Source organism: Equus asinus, chromosome 17 (assembly GCF_041296235.1).
Source record: "Equus asinus isolate D_3611 breed Donkey chromosome 17, EquAss-T2T_v2, whole genome shotgun sequence".
Taxonomy (NCBI): Eukaryota; Metazoa; Chordata; class Mammalia; order Perissodactyla; family Equidae; genus Equus; species Equus asinus.
In genome coordinates, this window is record NC_091806.1 from 24,493,721 (window position 1) to 24,512,500 (window position 18,780).

At 35.7% G+C, this 18,780-nt stretch overlaps 1 protein-coding gene across 1 annotated transcript; it reads right to left on the minus strand.

Moving 5' to 3' along the window:
- Positions 1-1,835: 1,835 nt before the first annotated feature.
- Positions 1,836-2,798, minus strand: LOC106844065 (olfactory receptor-like protein OLF1). The gene has a single exon (XM_014861393.1). The coding sequence runs from the start codon at positions 2,796-2,798 to the stop codon at positions 1,836-1,838; it is 963 nt and encodes a 320-aa protein (XP_014716879.1).
- Between the last annotated feature and the right edge of the window lie 15,982 nt (positions 2,799-18,780).

The window sequence follows — 18,780 nt, forward strand, 5'->3', positions numbered from 1 at the left end:
AAATACAATTTCAGGCCTTGCTATCTACCATACAATGATGAAAATTTGGCAAGATTCGGTGAGCTCAGGGTGATGAAATATAGTATGCTACCTGTGGAATGAAAGGTGTAGGCCATCTGGGAAGATCAGCAGATGATAGCAGCCTTCAGAGCCTTTACTAAGCCCGCACAACTGAGTCAAGATTTCATATACCTCAATGCTTCTCCAACTTGTATATTGGAATCACCAGTGAATGCTAAAAAAATAGATATGCTCTACTTTTAGCTATTCCATTACTTGAAAAGAGCTATATTTTCCCATAAGTGATATAATAATTTGTGATATAATTATTGAGTATCAAAAGATAGTGGTGTAGCAAAAATAAGATTTTCATATGCAGCTGAATATTACAATGTAGCTGTAATATTACAATGTAGACATTATCATTAATAGACGTTGGCATTTGGCATATGATGAGAGATTATGGGGCGTGAAAAGCTGTACTGCATCTGATACTGCTGTGTGATTCTCTATAAGCTTAACCAAGTAAACCTTGGCTAAGTAAATTTGAAACATAATTTAATATTACAGAATGTTGGTGTGCTCATGTAGCCATGACTGTGTTCTCATCTTACCAAATGAAACAACAGAAATGCTCAGAAGAACCATTTTTGGTCAGAAAACCAAAGAAAAGATTCTTAGGAAAGTTTAAAACTGACAGCGATTTGGACTGTGTTTTGTGGATTTTTACAACAAATAGAACATGTGGTTAAACATACTTTTAAACTTTGATATTCTCAGGTGAAATCTTGTAAATGTTTATTATCACAGTAAAAACTAACAATAACAAATGAGGTACAGCAAAAATGTCAGCTACTGAGATACATTTTTTAATATACACATTCTCCAATTTTCATCTTCAAACGCACATTTCCACTGTGGTATTCCACCATGGCATAGGGAATGATCTTCCCATGAGGATACAGATGATACATTACATAGCCGACTGTGTTTCTGAGATGCCAGAGAATGTCTCGTACTCTCAGCAATACTTGGTGTATAAAAAATAAAAGAGAAAAAACCAAATATTTTGTCTTGCAATTAACCTATATTCTTTAAGCAGATACTTAGAAAAATTTTCCAAATCACTTGAAGTAGCATGGGTGTAGAATGTTATCAACATATTATTAAAATGCACTTAATGTATTTGATTTGTCTTATTACTTTCCTAACATTCTTGACTCTCACCATCTTAGTGTAGAATATACACTTTAATTATTAGATAGTATATAAATATATAATTAACACCTGTCAAGTGCTCAAAATGGTGCAGGCACTATTCTCAGCATTTACTCAGTTAACCATCCAACAATCAGTACTGTAGGTTCTATATTCTTCCATTTTACAGATAAGTTAACTGAGACATAGAAAAATTGAGTAACTTATTCAAAGTACCACTGACTAGCTAGGTACAGAGCTGGCATTTGAACAAAGGGTATCTGGCTTCCTCCCTCATCCAGTAATCTACCCTTATGAATGAGATATTCTACACATGAACACACACACACACCCTTCTGAGGTATTTACTATATCTCTTAAGAAAACCTGATGCAACCTATTTTAGCATTAACTCCAAGCTAGTAATCATTGAATAACAGTGTGTTATTTAGCAGCAGTTTTGAAAATTTTAAATGTTTTCTTATATCATGGAATAATGAAATGCATTTGGCTGTGTAAAAAACCAATTGTTTGGTAAAATCTCTTCTGTAAGAAGTCGTGTGTTCCGGTAAGGTTGTTGCAGGTTTCCAATTAGAGTTTGTAATTGGGGATTCAGATGAATCTTGGAATGCTGTATCTCACAACGAAGCTACCTTTGATTTTATGGCTTTCTTAGCCGCATCTTTCACATCCTTATTTCTCAAACTATAAATCAATGGATTCAGCACTGGGATGATAATGGTGTAGAACACTGAAATAATTTTATCCGTGTTGGGAGAATAGAGGTAGCTAGGCCGTGAGTAAATGAAGAGAAGTGTCCCCTGATAGATCACCAGAGAAGTCAGGTGAGAGGCACACGTAGAGAAGGTTTTCCTCCTCCCACTGGACGATCGGATCTTTAAGATTGAGAGAAGAATGAAAAAGTAGGAGATGACGATGATGATGAAACAGATAATTTCTACTGAGCTGCCATATGTGGAGAGAAGCAACTCATTAATTGATGTGTCTGTACAGGATAGCTTAAGTAGCGGAGGGAGGTCACAGAAAAAGTGGTTGATGACATTTTTATCACAGTATTTCAGAATAAAAGCAAAAGATGTATGGACCAGGGAACTCATGTTGCCCCCAATGTATGACAAGACAATCAGCCATATACAGATACTCCGAGATATCACAACTGTATAGAGTAAAGGGTTACAGATAGCAACATAGCGATCGTAGGCCATGACAGCCAAGATAAAGGATTCTGTGTCTGCAAAAGTGCAGAAAAAATAAAACTGCAGGGCACAACCATAATAGGAAATAGATTTGTTCACTGAGAGGAAATTGACCAGCATTTTGGGAACAGTGACTGAGGAATAGCAAAGGTCTACAAAGGATAGATTGCTAAGGAAAAAATACATAGGGGCTTGAAGGTGTGGATTGATCCTGATTAACATCATCAATCCAATGTTCCCCATTAAAATCAAACCATATAATGTCAGAAACACAAGGAATAGGACAATCTGCAGTTCAGGGCGAGTTGGAAATCCTAATAGAATAAACTCAGTCACCAAGGTGTAGTTTCCTTCTATGAATTCCGTAGTCTGTGTTGTTTTCATTTCATAAGATTTCTAACATCCTAAAATGTTATATTGACGGACAGAGAAAAATAATTAGATATAATGATAAGGTTATCTTATTGTTTCAATAAATATACAAAAAAGCAATCAAATAAAAACTCCAAGCCCAAACTTCCTTTCAAATGTGACCTCTGAGAAATATATTTCAGAATTTAGCAGAGGTCAGATTTCATGGTTGTTAGTTTTATTTTATTTTTTTTTGATTAATGATTATTTCTTCCATTGGAGAGTTAGCTCCCTGCATGCAAGGATCATGTCTGATTTTGCTTATCATTATTTTTACCACAAATATAGCACAATAGCTGGCCCAGAAGATTAAAAGAAGTTAATTAATGGACTGAGGATGATATGAAGAAAAGAGAAAAAAATATATATGATAAAAATAAAGTGTCCTACAGAACACGCCTTAGAATGATAATCATAGAACATTTTGCTCTTTCTGTCCAGGTTTAATAGACAGTGGTATGCCATTCCGTTGGCAGAGCAGATGGAGTGGTGTAATGAAACATATACCAGTTAATTATTTAAAAATATAATAGAAAAGTGATATTAATTAATTAATAACAAATGTGAGTAAACATCAGCACTGAGTACAGTTTTGATAGGAAAGAGTTTAGGATAATTTTATAAATCTTAATCAAGATACTAAAATAAGATGATTAAATTAATCAACTGGTTCTTTCTCTATCTTTGGCATTTATTGTAATTCTTGGCCTCTAGTAAGTGCTCAGTGATTATTAGTTGACTAACTAAAGAAGGCAAAATATTTAGTCATAAGTTGACTTCTAACTAAATAAAATTATTCTATATGGCCTCCTCACTGATTATGTTATAGACAAACAAAAATAGTTACTTGCCATTGATTTTTACCCTAGTATAATTTAGAGTTTTGAGTCTAAAAAGTCTGTCAATTCCTGCTTCTGGAGTCTCCAAATTTCTCCAGAAAAAGGAGCAATTTGAACCTGCCTTTGAAGTACAAAATATTTTATCTTAACCTTAGAGGATGGACATGGAAGTATACAAAACAAACAAGCAAAGCATCCATTGAGCTGTGTTACTCTCACCATAGTGGGCCAGGAAGGAACAAAATGGTCTTGGGGCAGTCTCTCAATTATAAAAGTGACAGTATTAAGAACTTCATTTTGTATATCACCTAATCATTGAAACCACCGAATGACATAGGCACAGAGAAGCCTAAGGGAATCACGAGGGTTAATGTGCTGTCTTATGTCATTGCCTCAGAGAGTGTGAATGAGATGTGACACTACATTAAGACAGTGGTTAATTTATTCTTATGTCGCCTGTTTTGAAAGTAATCAAGGGGCCGGCCTGGTGGTGCAGCAGTTAAGTGCGCAGGTTCTGCTTTGGTGGCCCAGGGTTCGCTGGTTTGGATCCCGGGTACGGACATGGCACCGCATGGCAAGCCATGCTGTGGTAGGCGTCCCACATATAAAGTGGAGGAAGATGGGCATGGATGTTAGCTCAGGGCCAGTCTTCCTCAGCAAAAAGAGGAGGATTTGCAAATGTTAGCTTAGGGCTAATCTTCCTCAGAAAAAAAATAGTAATCAAGGCATTTTAAAAAGATAAGACCTTACTTTAGAGTTGGTAAGAATTTGTTTAGAATCTCATTTTGGCCACACGTGGGCTGTGTGACTTGCACAATTTAATATGTATATATCTTAAACTGTAGTATAAGAATGACAATAAATATCTCACAAGGTTTCTGTGTGGGTTAAATTAGAAAAATTACCTATTTATTATCTATTTATTTACCTACCTATTTATCATTCCATGTGGTCACATTTTAGACAGACTGGCACATAGTAAAGCAAACAAGAAAGATTAGTTTCAATTGTTCCACCACTTTCTTTTATCCTTAGCTTTTGACTGGCACTGTGTGGCAAAGTTTTATGAATAATAGCTATCATTTATATAATGATTATTACATGCAATGCAATATTCTAAATACTTTACATATAATTCATTTAATTGTCACAAAAAACTAATGATGCAGTTACTGTCACTATCACCTTTCTTTTACACATGAGGGAACTAAGGCACAGAGAAATTAACAGCTAAGATGTAATAGCAACAGAATTGAAACCCAGGCTCCTGACTCCAAGTTTTATTATACATTGTCTCACTATAAGATATATCCTTATTATTAATTTCATATTTTGGATAGGAACTTTGAGGCTTAGAATAATATCCCAAGTCATTCAGCTGGTAATTAACAGGTACAATTCAAACTCAGGTGGGTTTGAAGACAAAGTTCATAGGAAGAAATATGAAGGTGGTTAGAATATTAATAGTGTGGCCACTGTGAGACAGGTTGAGGTGCAAAGCAGTGCTGAAGGGAGGAAGGAACATCTCATTTACTTACTAAAGAAGCAAGACGCGTTCTTGAGAACTTCACATTGATCATCCTTTCTGATAGTTGAATAATTCCATTTAGAGAAATGTGAGAGGGAAGAGAGGAAGCCATTGAAGGTAAAGGCAAGAGAAGACAAACCATTTTGGATCCTTGCTTTAAAATATAATGGACAGGGTCTGGCCCGTGGTGTAGTGGTTAAGGTTGGCATGCTCTGCTTCAGTGGCCCAGGTTCGTGGGTTAGGATCCTAGGCACAAACTTACATCACTTGTGAGCCACGCTGAGGCACCAAGCCACATGCAAAATACAGGAAGATTGGCACAGATGTTAGCTCAGGGCCAGTTTTCCTTAAGCAAAAAGAAAGGAGGTTTGGCAACAGATGTGAGCTCAGGGGGAATCTTCCTAACTAAAAAAAAAAAACAAAAAAAAACAAAGAATGGACAAAAAGACCCAATCAAAATGCTATGATTCACTAAATTCTTCTCAAATATATACATACAACAAAAACTATCTTTGGATAGAAAATTAATTCAGATTATCAAGTAGCCAGCCATGGTTTAGTTCTTTATTCTGTAAGAAAAAAGCTCATTTAAACAAAAGTGTTTCATGCCCTTGTAGAAGCTACATAAGAAAGAGTGACACAAGATAAATGAATTTATGGGTACAATGCTGATACGTGGTTTCCCAATTCTTTGGACACAATCAGTGGTTCTTGCCCTCAGACCCACAGAAGCCAATTTTTGCAACATTAAAGCCAGTCTAGAAACCACAGAAGCTTCTTACCTAGGAAGGAGCTGTTTTCCAATTACCTAGATGAATAATTTTGCCAATAGGACCAGGGACTTTTATGTGTATTCTCATGGCATTAGGGACCAGATAATTGAAGAATTCCAAACAGGCTCATTTCCAAGGGACACCAAGGGAACAATTAACAGGGTTATTGCTATTGTGAATTTTTTCCTAAAATACAATTACACATTGGTAATATTAATTGGCATAATTAAACATTGGTGATTATAATAGAAATATGTTTAGTTATTTGAATAGGCAATCTTCACTTTCAGTAGTATTGAGGTTGTTTTTAATGACTCCTGGAATCCTGCAAAGGTTCCTCTTTGTTGTGGATGCCCTTTGGAAATTGTTCAAATATTTAAAAATATAACTATTGGGACAATGTCTATTCATATTCTCTTCCCATTTTGTGATTGAGTTGTTCATTAGTGTTGTTCAGTTGTATGAGTTCCTTATATATTTTGGAAATTAACCCCTTCTCAAATATATGAGTTGTAAATATTTTCTCCCAGTTGGTGGGTCGCCTTTTCATTTTGCTCATGATTTCTTTCACTGTGCAGAAGCTTTTAAGTCTGATGTAGCCCCATTTGTTTATTTTTTCTTTTGTTTCCCTCTTTTGGGTAGACATGGTATTAAAAAAGATACTGCTAAGACTGATGGCAGAGAGTGTACTGCCTATATTTTATTAGGAGTCTTAAGATTTCAGGTCTTACATTCAAATCTTAAATCCACTTTCAGTTATTTTTTGTGCATGGTGTAAGATAGTGGTCTACTTTCATTCTTTTGCAAGTAGTTGTCCAGTTTTCCCGGACCATTGATTGAAGAGACTTTCCTTTCTCCATCGAATGTTCTTGCCTTGTTTGTCAAAAAAATAGCTGTCCATAGATGTGTGGTATTATTTCTGGGTTTTCAATTCTGTTCCATTGATGTGTGTCTGTTTTCGTACCAGCATCATGCTGTTTTGATTACTATAGCCTTGTAGTATATTTTGAAGTCAGGAATTTTGATACTTTCAGCTGTATTCTTTTTTCAAGGAAATGCTTTGGCTGTTCAAGATCTTTTGTTGTTCCATGTAAATTTTAGGATTCTTTGTTTTATTTGTATGAAGAATGCCGTTGGGATTCTGATTGGGATTGCATTGAATCTGTAGATTGCTTTAGGTAATATGGACATTTTAACTATGTTTATTCTTCTAATGCATGAGCATGAACTATCTTTCCATTTCTTTACTTCTTTGATTTCTTTCAAGAATGTCTTATAGTTTTCAGTGTACTACTCTTTCACCTCCTTGGTTAAATTTATTCCTAGATATTTTATTCCTTTTGTTGTAATTGTAAACGGGATTACCTTCCTGGATACTCTTTCTGCTAGTTCGTTGTTAGCATATAGAAATGCAACTGATTTTTGTATGTGATTCTGTGAAGATACACAGATGGCCAACAGGCACATGAAAAAATATCCAACATCACTAACTATTAGGGAAATGCAAGTCAAAACTACAATGAGATATCACCTCGAACATATCAGAATGGCTGTGATTAACAAGACCAGAAATAACAAGTGTTGGGGAGAATGTGGAGAAAAGGAAATCCTTATACACTGCTGGTGGGAATGCAAACTGGTGCAGCTACTATGGAGAACAGTATGGAGATTTCTCAAAAATTAGAAATACCATATGATCCACCTATTCCGTGACTGGGTATTTATCCAAAGAATGGAAATCAACAATTCAAAAATATATATGCACCCCTATGTTCATCACAGGATTATTCACAATAACCAAGACGTGGAAGCAACCCAACTGCCCATTAATTGATGAAAAGATAAAGAAAATGGAATACTACTCAGCTACAAAAAGATAAAATTCTGCCATTTGCAACAACATGGATGGACCTTGAGGGTACTATGCTGGGCAAAATAAGTCAGGCAGAGAAAGACAAATAGCATATGATTTCACTCATATATAGAAGATAAACAAATACATAGATAAGGAGAGGAGATTAGAAGTTATCAGAGTAGAAGGGGGTTGGGGAGGGCGAAAGAGGTAAAGGGGCACCTGTATATGGTGATGGATACAAACAGGACTGTTGGTGGTGAACACAACACAATCTATACAGAAACTGAAATATGGTGATGTAAGCTTGAAATTTGCAGTATTATTATTATATTTTCATTGCAGTAATATTTGTTTATTACATTACATAAATTTCAGGTGTACAGCATTATATTTCAATTTCTGTGTAGATTACATCATGTTCACCACTCAAAGACTAATTATCATCTATCACCACACACATATGCCTAAGCAACCCTTTCACTCTCCTACCTCCCTGACTCCCCTCTGGTAACAACCAATCTAATCTCTCTCTCAAAGTGTGTGTTTGTTGTTGTTTTTAACTTCTGTTTATGAGTGAGATCATATGGTATTTGACTTTCTCCCTTTGCTTACTTCACATCTGAAGTTTACACAATGTTGTAAGCCAATGTGACCTCAATAAAGTAATTAAAAATAAATAATTAAATAAAACTATTGCTATTTAAATAATTTCAAAAACCACATGGAAACTCAAAAAGTTACCTGTTAGTATCAGTACTAAAAATTGATATTTTTTTAATGACATTGAAGAGTGAGCCCAGTGGAGGTTTCTGTAGAATTTAGTATCAGCGGGTGTTTTCTGAGAAGATGGAAGGGCTTATAGACAACCATTTTATGCCAGAGAACTAAATACAGGATCTCATGATCAAGTTAATTAGTCTTACATACACTACGCACGACAGTTTCACTAAAACAATGATATTTGCGGGCTAGTTGTTATTAGCGGAACTCCACTAATTACATTACAGACTAAATTTGTTTCACAGCATAAAATGCATTTGTTGACTCCTATATCTACAGAATCTTAGTGGAATTCTTGTTAAAACTTACATCCAATGCAAAGATTCACTTCTAAATCAAGACTGAAAAATTATCAGATATCTTCAGTTTAACTGTTTCTAAGGGTAAAAATTTCACAACTTCAATCACTGTGGAAGTTCTAGCTGTTTAAAAAAATCCCCATTATGGTGAGCTCGAATCAGAATTTATTTCTCCTTTTCATTTGTATCATGATGTTTCTACCTATAGGCGCAGATTAAACTTATTTTGTGATTTGAGACAGTTTAGTGACAGAGTTAGTAAACTGCAAGTTAACTCTTTAAGGAAAAATAGATGTTAGTGGGGCTGGTCCATTGGCACCGTGGTTAAATTCTCCCGTTATACTTTGGCAGCCTGGGATTCACCAGTTCAGATCTCTGTGTGGACCTATGCACTGCTTGTCAAGCCATGCTGTGGTAGGCCTCCCACATAAAATACAGGAAGATGGGCATGGATGTTAGCTCAGGGCCGGTTTTCCTCAGCAAAAAGAGGAGGATTTGCAGCAGATGTTAGCTCAGAGCTAATCCTGCCCCCTGCCACCAAAAAAGGGGAAGATAGTTGCTTTAGCATAATATGGCCATACTGGGAATGTAACAAAAATTTTATTTATTGTGATAATGATGGTAGTGAAAGAATTTGAGAAATGTTTTAAAAATTTACTAAATAAAATAAATTTTCTGAACATGCTTTCATTACAAATGGACATCTTATGAAATGCAATTTAGAATTTCACCCATTAAAAAATAAAAATAGCCATTCTCTTGTCCTATTCCTACTCTTCAGAGAGGAAAGGGATAAGCTAACACTAATTGAGTGATCAATTAGAACCTGAAGGCAGAGGTCCAAGCCTTTAGTGATGCGGGGTCGGTGAGCCGAGGAGTCGAAAGAAAGATTTCTTAGACTCTCAAGATCTGGCAGTAGTGCTCTTTTATTTAGAGAATAGTGTGGAATAGCATGGGGACAGGACCCATGGGCAGTCAGAGCTTCTGCTGCCGCCGCTTCTGCTGCCCCCGCTGGCATGGGGACAGAGCCCATGGGCAGGCAGAGCCGCTGCTGCTGCCCCCGCTGGCATGGGGACAGGACCCATGGGCAGGCAGAGCTCCTGCTGCTGCCCCGAGTTGAGGGTTAGGGCTAATTTTATAAGGCATAGGTATATGATTCATCTCTTTACAAGACAAAGGAAAGAACATGAAAAAAAGTTAAAATGGTATCAGTGCGGGTGGGGTCTGGTCATTGGGTGATCCCATGACTTTTAGACAAGAATCAAATCGGATTAAGTAAAGGTTAGAAAGGTTAGACACCACCACCCTAAACCAGTTACATGAGATTGCCAGACAGCAACCAACTTAAGTTCTTGCCTCTGGCATTGACCAAGAGCCTCTAGAGATAAGACCATCCCCCCCTCTTCCTGGCACAGAGAGGGAGGCATCTTCACAGATAGAGGTTTCCCTTAGAAATGTAAATGTTTCCCAACAAAGGGGCAAACAAATTCCACTCCTTGGAGCCTGAATCTCATCTGTAGTTTTAAAACTAACCAGCCTAAAAATCCTCATCATAAGCCATTTTAAAATTAAGCAGCCTAAAAGTCCTCATCATTTAGGACTGTTGTAAAAAGGGACCATTGTCTCCAGTAAGAATACTGCTGCTTCTGTAGAACAGCACTTGCAATCACTGCATAATTACGGGGACTCTGCATTGCTCTATTGTGATTCCAAATGTCCCTGACATGAGAGTCCGGCAGAGACAGATAGCAATGGGGGGGTAAAGGGAACCTTTCTGGTAAGGGTAAGCTAATTGTACTCATTTTTCAAGTGTTCTAGAAAAGCACAATTGTTAGACACATAGACAGAGTTGAAATTTAACTTTTTAACATCAAATCAGCTGATACATGGCATGTATGAATTACTGAGAGAATTACATACATAATTCAATAGGCTTTGTTATTTTCATAAAAATCTTTTAAAAACTTGTAAGCCTTCTACTTGAGGTAAGATGTGATAATTCATCGTTTTTTGCTCCCATTGATAACTTTTGGGAAAAAAGAAAAGTAAATTACAAATATAGAGAACAGAAACTGTCTGCTGCCACTGTACTCAACCTGGACACTCGGAACTAAAACCATACTTTAACATCTACATTAACAAGACATTGCTGTTCCTCTGTCTTCTTTAGCATGACAATTCTCCCAGGTGTTTTTTTCTCAGGCAAAAGTTTTGATTGCTTATTACAGAAATTTCCTAATAACCCAGGGACTCTTTAGGGGCAAACATCAACAGACAGTTTACTCCCTAAATTATCTGAATCTCTTGCTACAAAATGCTTTTCTTGTTTCCACCAACCTGGACTGTTTTCTTTGATCTCTAGCTAATCCTAATCAAACCCCTGTTTTGAAAGACCCACCTTAAACCAAAATTCTCATTCTTATTAAATTCTTTCCTTTCTTCCTTTTCCCGTAGAAACTGCCAAAGCACTGTGAGGTGGTATTTTCCATTACTAATTACAAATAAAAATGGCAAGCAATAGGATATATTGGAGTATATGAGAAAGCCATTTAGTATAAACCTAATTCCGCCTTACTTTGTTTTTTCCAAAAGGGCCTGACTGTGGCTGTTGAGCACACATTGCATATCTGCTTTAAAACATTTACTATGGCAAGAACAAATGGCCTTAAGATAAAGGTGCAACTTCCCCCTACATTGGCATTTCCGTAGGGATAAGCATTTTTCCTTAGGCTAGGAACTGATTGCTGCACTCACCTTTGACCACCCAGCTCAGCTGTGACCACCTGGTTCAAGACAACAGACTGCCACCCTGCTGTGTTCAATGAAACAGCAGACCTACCTGCTATTTCAATTAATTGCTGTGCCAGCAGAGCAGTCTTCCGACTATTGTCAAAGGGACATTTCAATCCTATGTGAAACATCCTCTCTGGGGGTACATAACCTCTCTGTGCACCCCACTTTGTTGGTGCCCTTTCTTGCTTCAGGAAGAAAGGCTCCAGGTCATGGTCCTCAGATTTCAGCTCAGAATAAACTCACGCAAATTTTCATTTATAGATTGGTTATGGATTATTTTCATCAGCAGAAAGATAAAGCAATAAACTCAACTTTGTCTTATTAATTGGTTATATTGGTGAGATTTGGGGAAGCATCTTTTGCATTGTATGTATAAACTCATGAATATGGACTAGAGTGAGTATAATCCAAGAAAGGTTACTAACTATTCAGAGGTGAGCTAAAGACGTGAAGATGTCCCTGTAAGAGTTTACCAATTATGAGTATGGGTGAGAGACTGAGAATATGGGCTTTTCCAGAGATTTTGGCAGTTACAGTGCTGGAATGTCAAAACTGGAAGTGAGAGGAATCTCAAACAAATGGTAGATTTCCTATTCCAGATATTTTCTAAATTCAAAGCTTCAGCATGCAGTAGATCAAAAGCACTAACAATTTTGGAAAAGCAAAGTACAATTTCCCACATTTTTTTTTAATGCTTAAGATACAAAGACCTGCTATGAGTTTGGGTTCTGAGAATAAAAAACTGTAAAACCCTGGAGAAATTTGTCTTTTGACACTGACAATCACAAACTGCATTTCTCTAGGCAGATATAGCATTGAAGAATATGGGAAAAAGTCTTCAGCTGGGCTCAAGAAAATTTTCAGAACTTTTGGTAATTGAACAGGATTAGAATACCAAATCTGGAGACTCGTGTGGCCTCAAACACACAGTGAACTCCCTTTCATGACATTTGCCAAATTCTGAAGTTGCTTAGGGGTGGGAGATTAAAGAGATAAGCCAGAAACCACCAAAATACGAGAGTGGAAATTCTCACATTCTCTTCTTGCTGAAGAGATAAAGGGAGTCCTAGCCCTTAAGTGGAAGCCCTGGAGTGCCATTCCCTAGAAATAGGTGTGAATTGGAGTTACACTTAATCTTGCCAAAACCAGAAGGAAGATCCAACCCAGGTAAGTTTCTAAGTGGATTGAGCTTATCAGCCTTAACTTCCTCAGAGGACTGATTGAACACTTTTTGGTGGGAGAAATCATCTGGGATATCTTTGTCTATAGTCACTATGTGGCATGTAATAAACAAATTACTGAACATGAGAACAAGCCAGACCTTATGACCCAAAAACAAGAGAAAAAATGCTGAAAATGAATGCATGCTGAACTACGAATTGGAGCTAGCAAAAGAGGACTTTAAGATAACTATAATAATATCTTTAAAAAATTTTTAAAAATTGAAAAAGACAAGAGTGAAGAAATTCCCCAAAGAATCAGAATCCATAGAAAATAATCACATTGAATTGAATAATGCAATATCAAGAATGAGCAAATTATTGAATAAATTTAATGGCATATTGAATATTAGAAAACAGAGATTGAGTGGAAAGTGACAAGGTCAGGAGGGTTTATATTCGGGATCTTTTGCTTGGAACTTGCAACTAATGTGGTATAGAAAGTCATCAGAAAAATATATGCTGCTGTCACCCAAATACCTAGAATGTCCACTTTGAACCAGCCTGAAATCTGACTTCCCCAGCAAATGATCATTCATCTTGGGACTGCTTAAGAATGAATGAATTCAAAATGTTTTCCTTTTGCCAGAGAACGTGCAGAGTTCTTAAATCTTCCATACACTAGATGGCACCAGAGACAATTATGTAATCACCTAATTAGTAACTGAATCTATAAATCCTAGAAAATTCCCTAAACTTTCAGCGTTCCTGGAGATCTTTGGTGCAATTGGGATCTCTCATTAGGCTTCACAGTATTCAGTGTTTCATCTTGTATATATGTTTCCCAGATTTGTTTATTTCCTTTTAAGAAACTCTTCTGTTATTTTACTAAGTTGATATCACTCTTCTCTCTGCACATGATACCCTGACATTCAGGTTCCAGGAAGTCAGCATCAAAGAAAAAGCCCTGAATCTATGCTTCCCCACCCTTGGTATCAATACTTCAGTAGGTTGGGTTAATTTTATGGCATGTCAGTTAAAATACAATTGAATTAAAACTGAACTCATGCTCTAGAAGAAGTATCAAACTAACAAAGGCTAATGGTCATTTAACCATAAATTAGTCCTTGAGAAACTGTCAGAGCAAGGGGAAATGTAGTTTACATGAATTAGCAAATATCTTGTAAAAGGGGCAACTCTTCTTTTGGGAATATGACAGCCTGAGAAATTCAGAACAGCTCTTACTGGAAACCAAGAAAATGTTAATAGAGCTATTTTAAATCCACACAAAAGCATCAAAGAACCAACACAAAATTCCATTTTCGCCAGACCAAGAGCAGGAGAAGGACAAGTCTCATCACTTTACTATGTATAAATAATAGAAATATTTAGAGTTAATGGGAAAATGGATGAAATTAAAGCTGCAACAAAGCCTAGAACAAGTTTAACTATAGATTTGATTGATTCAGCCCTTCTTCCCATCAGCTCCTCAGAGAAAAGTTCGTGATTCTCAGGGCAAATAATATCAACCCGAGTCTCTACTGTTCTTTTATGCAAAATGTCAAGGATAAAATGAAAAAAAACCCAAAGATATATGTAGAAGCAGGAAAATGTGATCCCCAATAAAGAAAAAAAAACATAAAAACACAGAAGCACTTCATTCAACACAGATCTAGATTTCTTAGTGAATATAAATCATAATGAGTGCAAAGTGAATCACATCACTATGTATAAAGTGCTCATATTCGGAGCAAGTTTATTAAATCAAATTGAACATGGGAAATAAAAATCAGAAATTTGTGAATGCAATTTTGAAGACTTTCTTTCAGGAGAAGTCTCTGAAGATAAAAGTAAAAACAGAGAATATCTTTCCAGTATTTTCAGATTCACTTATCATGGAACTTAGCTTTTTACAAATAAGGAATCCCATTGATACTAATAAAACCCATTTCAATAAACTCCATTCACCCTCTTGCTCCTTAGTTAAGAATAACAAAATTTTTACTAAATACAGCTTCCAGGTTTAATATATGCAAACTACTTAAATACACGCTTAGCACATAGCAATGACTTAATAAATCTCAGCACTCAAGATGATGATAATGATGATTATGAGGATGATGATGATGATCGTGATATCAGTAACTTTGGTATATTGGCCCATAATATTACAAGGTACTTAGTATTTTCTCACTGATGTTATAGTAATGAGAGTCAGAAGAGCAAAAAGTCTATCTGAATCAATGTTTTGAAATAAAAAAAAACAATAACCACACAGGATTTGTTTTTAAATTTTCTGTACATTAGCGCTCTTTGTTGATGCTTAAAAACTACAGATATTTGTAAAATTAAATTTGGTATTGGACAAAAATAAGTCATGCTTACCTGTTTGGATTGAGGTTAAACTTAATGCTTACCTTTATTGATTGAGTTTAAAGACAGAGAAAATGGGAAAAAAGCTGATGGCTAATTTACTTTTATTTGAAACAAAGCTTAACCACCTTCTGAAATATATTCTATGGTCCTTGGGGCTGGGCCAATGGCATGGTGGTGAAGTTCACACATTCCTCTTTGGCAGCCTGAGGTTTGCCAATTTGGATCCCCAGTGTGGACCTACTCGCTGTATATCGAACAATGATGTGGCAGGCGTCCCACATATAAAGTAGAAGAAGATGGGCACAGATGTTAGCTCAGGGCCAGTTTTCCTCAGCAAAAAGAGGAGGATTCATGGTAGATGTTAGCTCAGGGCTAATCAGGAAAAAAAAAGAGATTTAAAGTAAAGCAATCTATGAAATAAATTTACAAGCATTGTGGAATCAAAAAACATTTATTTTAAGAAAGATACATATGGAATTAAGGACTGTAATATAGAGAATATATTTTAAGTTCAATATTCAATATTGTCTTTTAAATTAATTTCAAGGTTTAAGTTGCCAATTTATAACAGATATTCAAATATAGCTGAAGCCGGGTAGCTTTTGAGGTCTAACTGAATTAGAATATTGTTACACATTTCCTGAATCATTTAGATTTATTCAGGGAATGGAGGCATGATTTTAAACAAAAACGATTAGAACATAAAGTTTTATTGATTAATAAGAACTTAAATATTTTAGAATAAAGACTAATATAGATAATTTTGTTAGAGTACTCTAAGTAAAAATCTACCCATTTTATTTTGTTCCCTTCTTGAGAAAAACATACACAAATCTTACATATTTCATGTAAGATATTGGTGATATCATCACCAATAAATTGGGTTTGCACAATTATAAACTATATTTTATCTAATTTTATTCAAGTAATGAGTGAAATCACATATATCAAATACTGCCAATCACAAGAGTGGGAATTGCAATTTTATTCTCTTGCATGTTAATCCTTTTCTCCCTTTTAAGAGTGAAGATTTCATTTAAAAAGTGTCTATTGTTTTACCTCATTTCAGAATCAAATACTGAGCACTATATTAGGTGTGCAAGCATTTTCTAAGATCTTTATTGATCCCAAGAGGGAAAGTCCTTACCTGTCAGATCATTTAATGTTAGAGAAAGAAAAAGAATATAAAAGCAATTTGCCAAATGGCTACACTATGGGCTGAACAGTGATGCATACTCTAGGTATTAGGCCCATAGAGTAGAGATAATAACATAAACAAAAATATTGGCAGAGAATTCATGGAGAATTTGCATCTTAAGTGTTTGTTATTTTTATAACATTTTGATGATTGCTGTAAGATCTCATTTCATTCTCACATTAACCAGATGATACAAATAAAAAGTAAATTAGAGAAATCTTTTCATGCTGCTTCGAACAGAGAGTAAAATTTAGTGGGGTAAAATTTAATTTTTAAAAACAACATAATATTTATCTTTATAGAGACGTTTATGAATCGCTAGACTTCTTTGAGTTGTTTTACTCAAAACATATGCACTCATGTGCCACATAATGACATTTTGGTCAATGACTGATCGCATCATGTAGATGGTGGTCCCATGAGATTAGTAATATAGCCTATGTGTGTAGTAAGCTAGAAGATCTAGGTTTATGTAAGTACACCCAATGGTGTTTGAAGAATGAAATCGCCTAATGATGCACTTCAGAATGTATCCCCTGAGCCATGACTGTATTAAATGGATTACTTAATAGAATAATCCCAAATGTTGGTACAATTGTAATCCAGTTTTATAGATGAGTAAACTATGGCACAGGGAGATTAAGCAATTTACCTGAGGTCACACAGCTAGCAGGTGGTGGAGCCATAATTCAAATCCAAACCCTCTTGGTAGAACTGTATTCCTTATTCATAACACTATATTTATGCTATGTTTGGTGGACAAATTAGAAACATATCAGGATGAAGAAATGAAAGACAGGGCTGAGAACGATCTTGAATCAAGAGATGCCTGGGGTGCAATATCTAAGGAGGCACACACTTTCAGGATTGTGGAATGCAGAATCAACTCTGAGAATGAGTGACTCCACCTGAAATTTTGTACCTGAGGAGCCTCACTCACCTTGCCCTTGTCCTGGCCCCGATAAAAGGAAAGAATGGAAAAAAGGAATTCAATAACTTAAAAGTAACTCAGTGAAAATCAACTCAATAACTCTATTAAATACCGTTTTGCTTGGTGATTTGTTACTACCCTGAGGACTAAAGACTTAAGAACATAACATCATATTCATAATTAAATCTATAAAACCATAACAATAAATAATCAGATTAAAATTGATAGCAAATTCTGCTATCATCTCATTTAATCATCACAAATAAGGAAGCAAATCTTAGAAAATTTAAAGAATTGCTTAATATCACCCAGATGCTGCATATTAGGATTCAAATTTAAGCCCAATTAAAAAAAATAGGTACTGACGATCAGAAAACTGTGTGCGAGTGATCAAATTATCCTTTAGTAGTAAGTCTCAATATCTGTATTGCTAAGGAAAAATGAATTTAGAAATGGTTATCTGGAATGTTGTTTTTTGAGGAACAACAAAGATAGTGGAGGTGCACACAGTACACAGGGTAAAATATTACAGCCAGTGTTTTCCCTTCCCTTTCCCAGACACCTGCACACAGGTAAGGAACACACTCCACGCCATTCTTGTTGTCCCAGGGTTACCTTCTTTCTTGTTTCTAACCTGTGTCTGTGTTCTCATGCAACATTTCCCAAATAAAACTCCCTTATATTACCCACTTAGTATCCTACAAAAACATACTTGTTTCATTCTGGTATGTGCATAAAATAAAATTTTCTCTCTCTTTTTTTTTTTTTTTTTTGTTATGCTGCCTAATAATATGTACTAAATAGTAAGGACACATATGCTCAAGAAAATCAAGTGCTGGAAGAGTAATGTAGGGTTGAAATAAGCAGTTGAAAATATCTGGGGAAGACAATTTGAGATATAGTTTTATTTAAGTGTAATAGAGAAACATCGTAGAGAAAGTGTAAGTCATTAAAAGTGAGATCATATGGCAAAGTTATGAGCCTATCTCTGCAGTTGCTAATTTTTCCAAGGTCTGTGCTGAGCAGGGCATAGTTTGGTTTATCTGGGCTGTATTCAGAATGTATATGGAATGGTCTCAAAAGAAATTTAAAAGGAGTTTGTATGCTGCTAATCCATAGGATTTAAACTAAGAAAGTGGGAAATACACAAATAGTAACACTATTAATTTAGAAGCAATTATAGGGACCATGAAAATCAATCTTGATGTTCTGATGCAATTTAAAGAGCAGGCACCAGTTCATGAAGGTGAAATGAAAAGCGCTTAACCGCTGCGCCGCCGGGCCAGCCCCTAAATCTCTTAAAATATGGAGCTAAATACACAGATATAACACTTACTTGTTACAGTATGCTGGCTCAAAATGAGGTTTTCCTGTAACATTTCCTATACCTAGAATAAATACTTCTATTAGTGGAGTTTTTAGT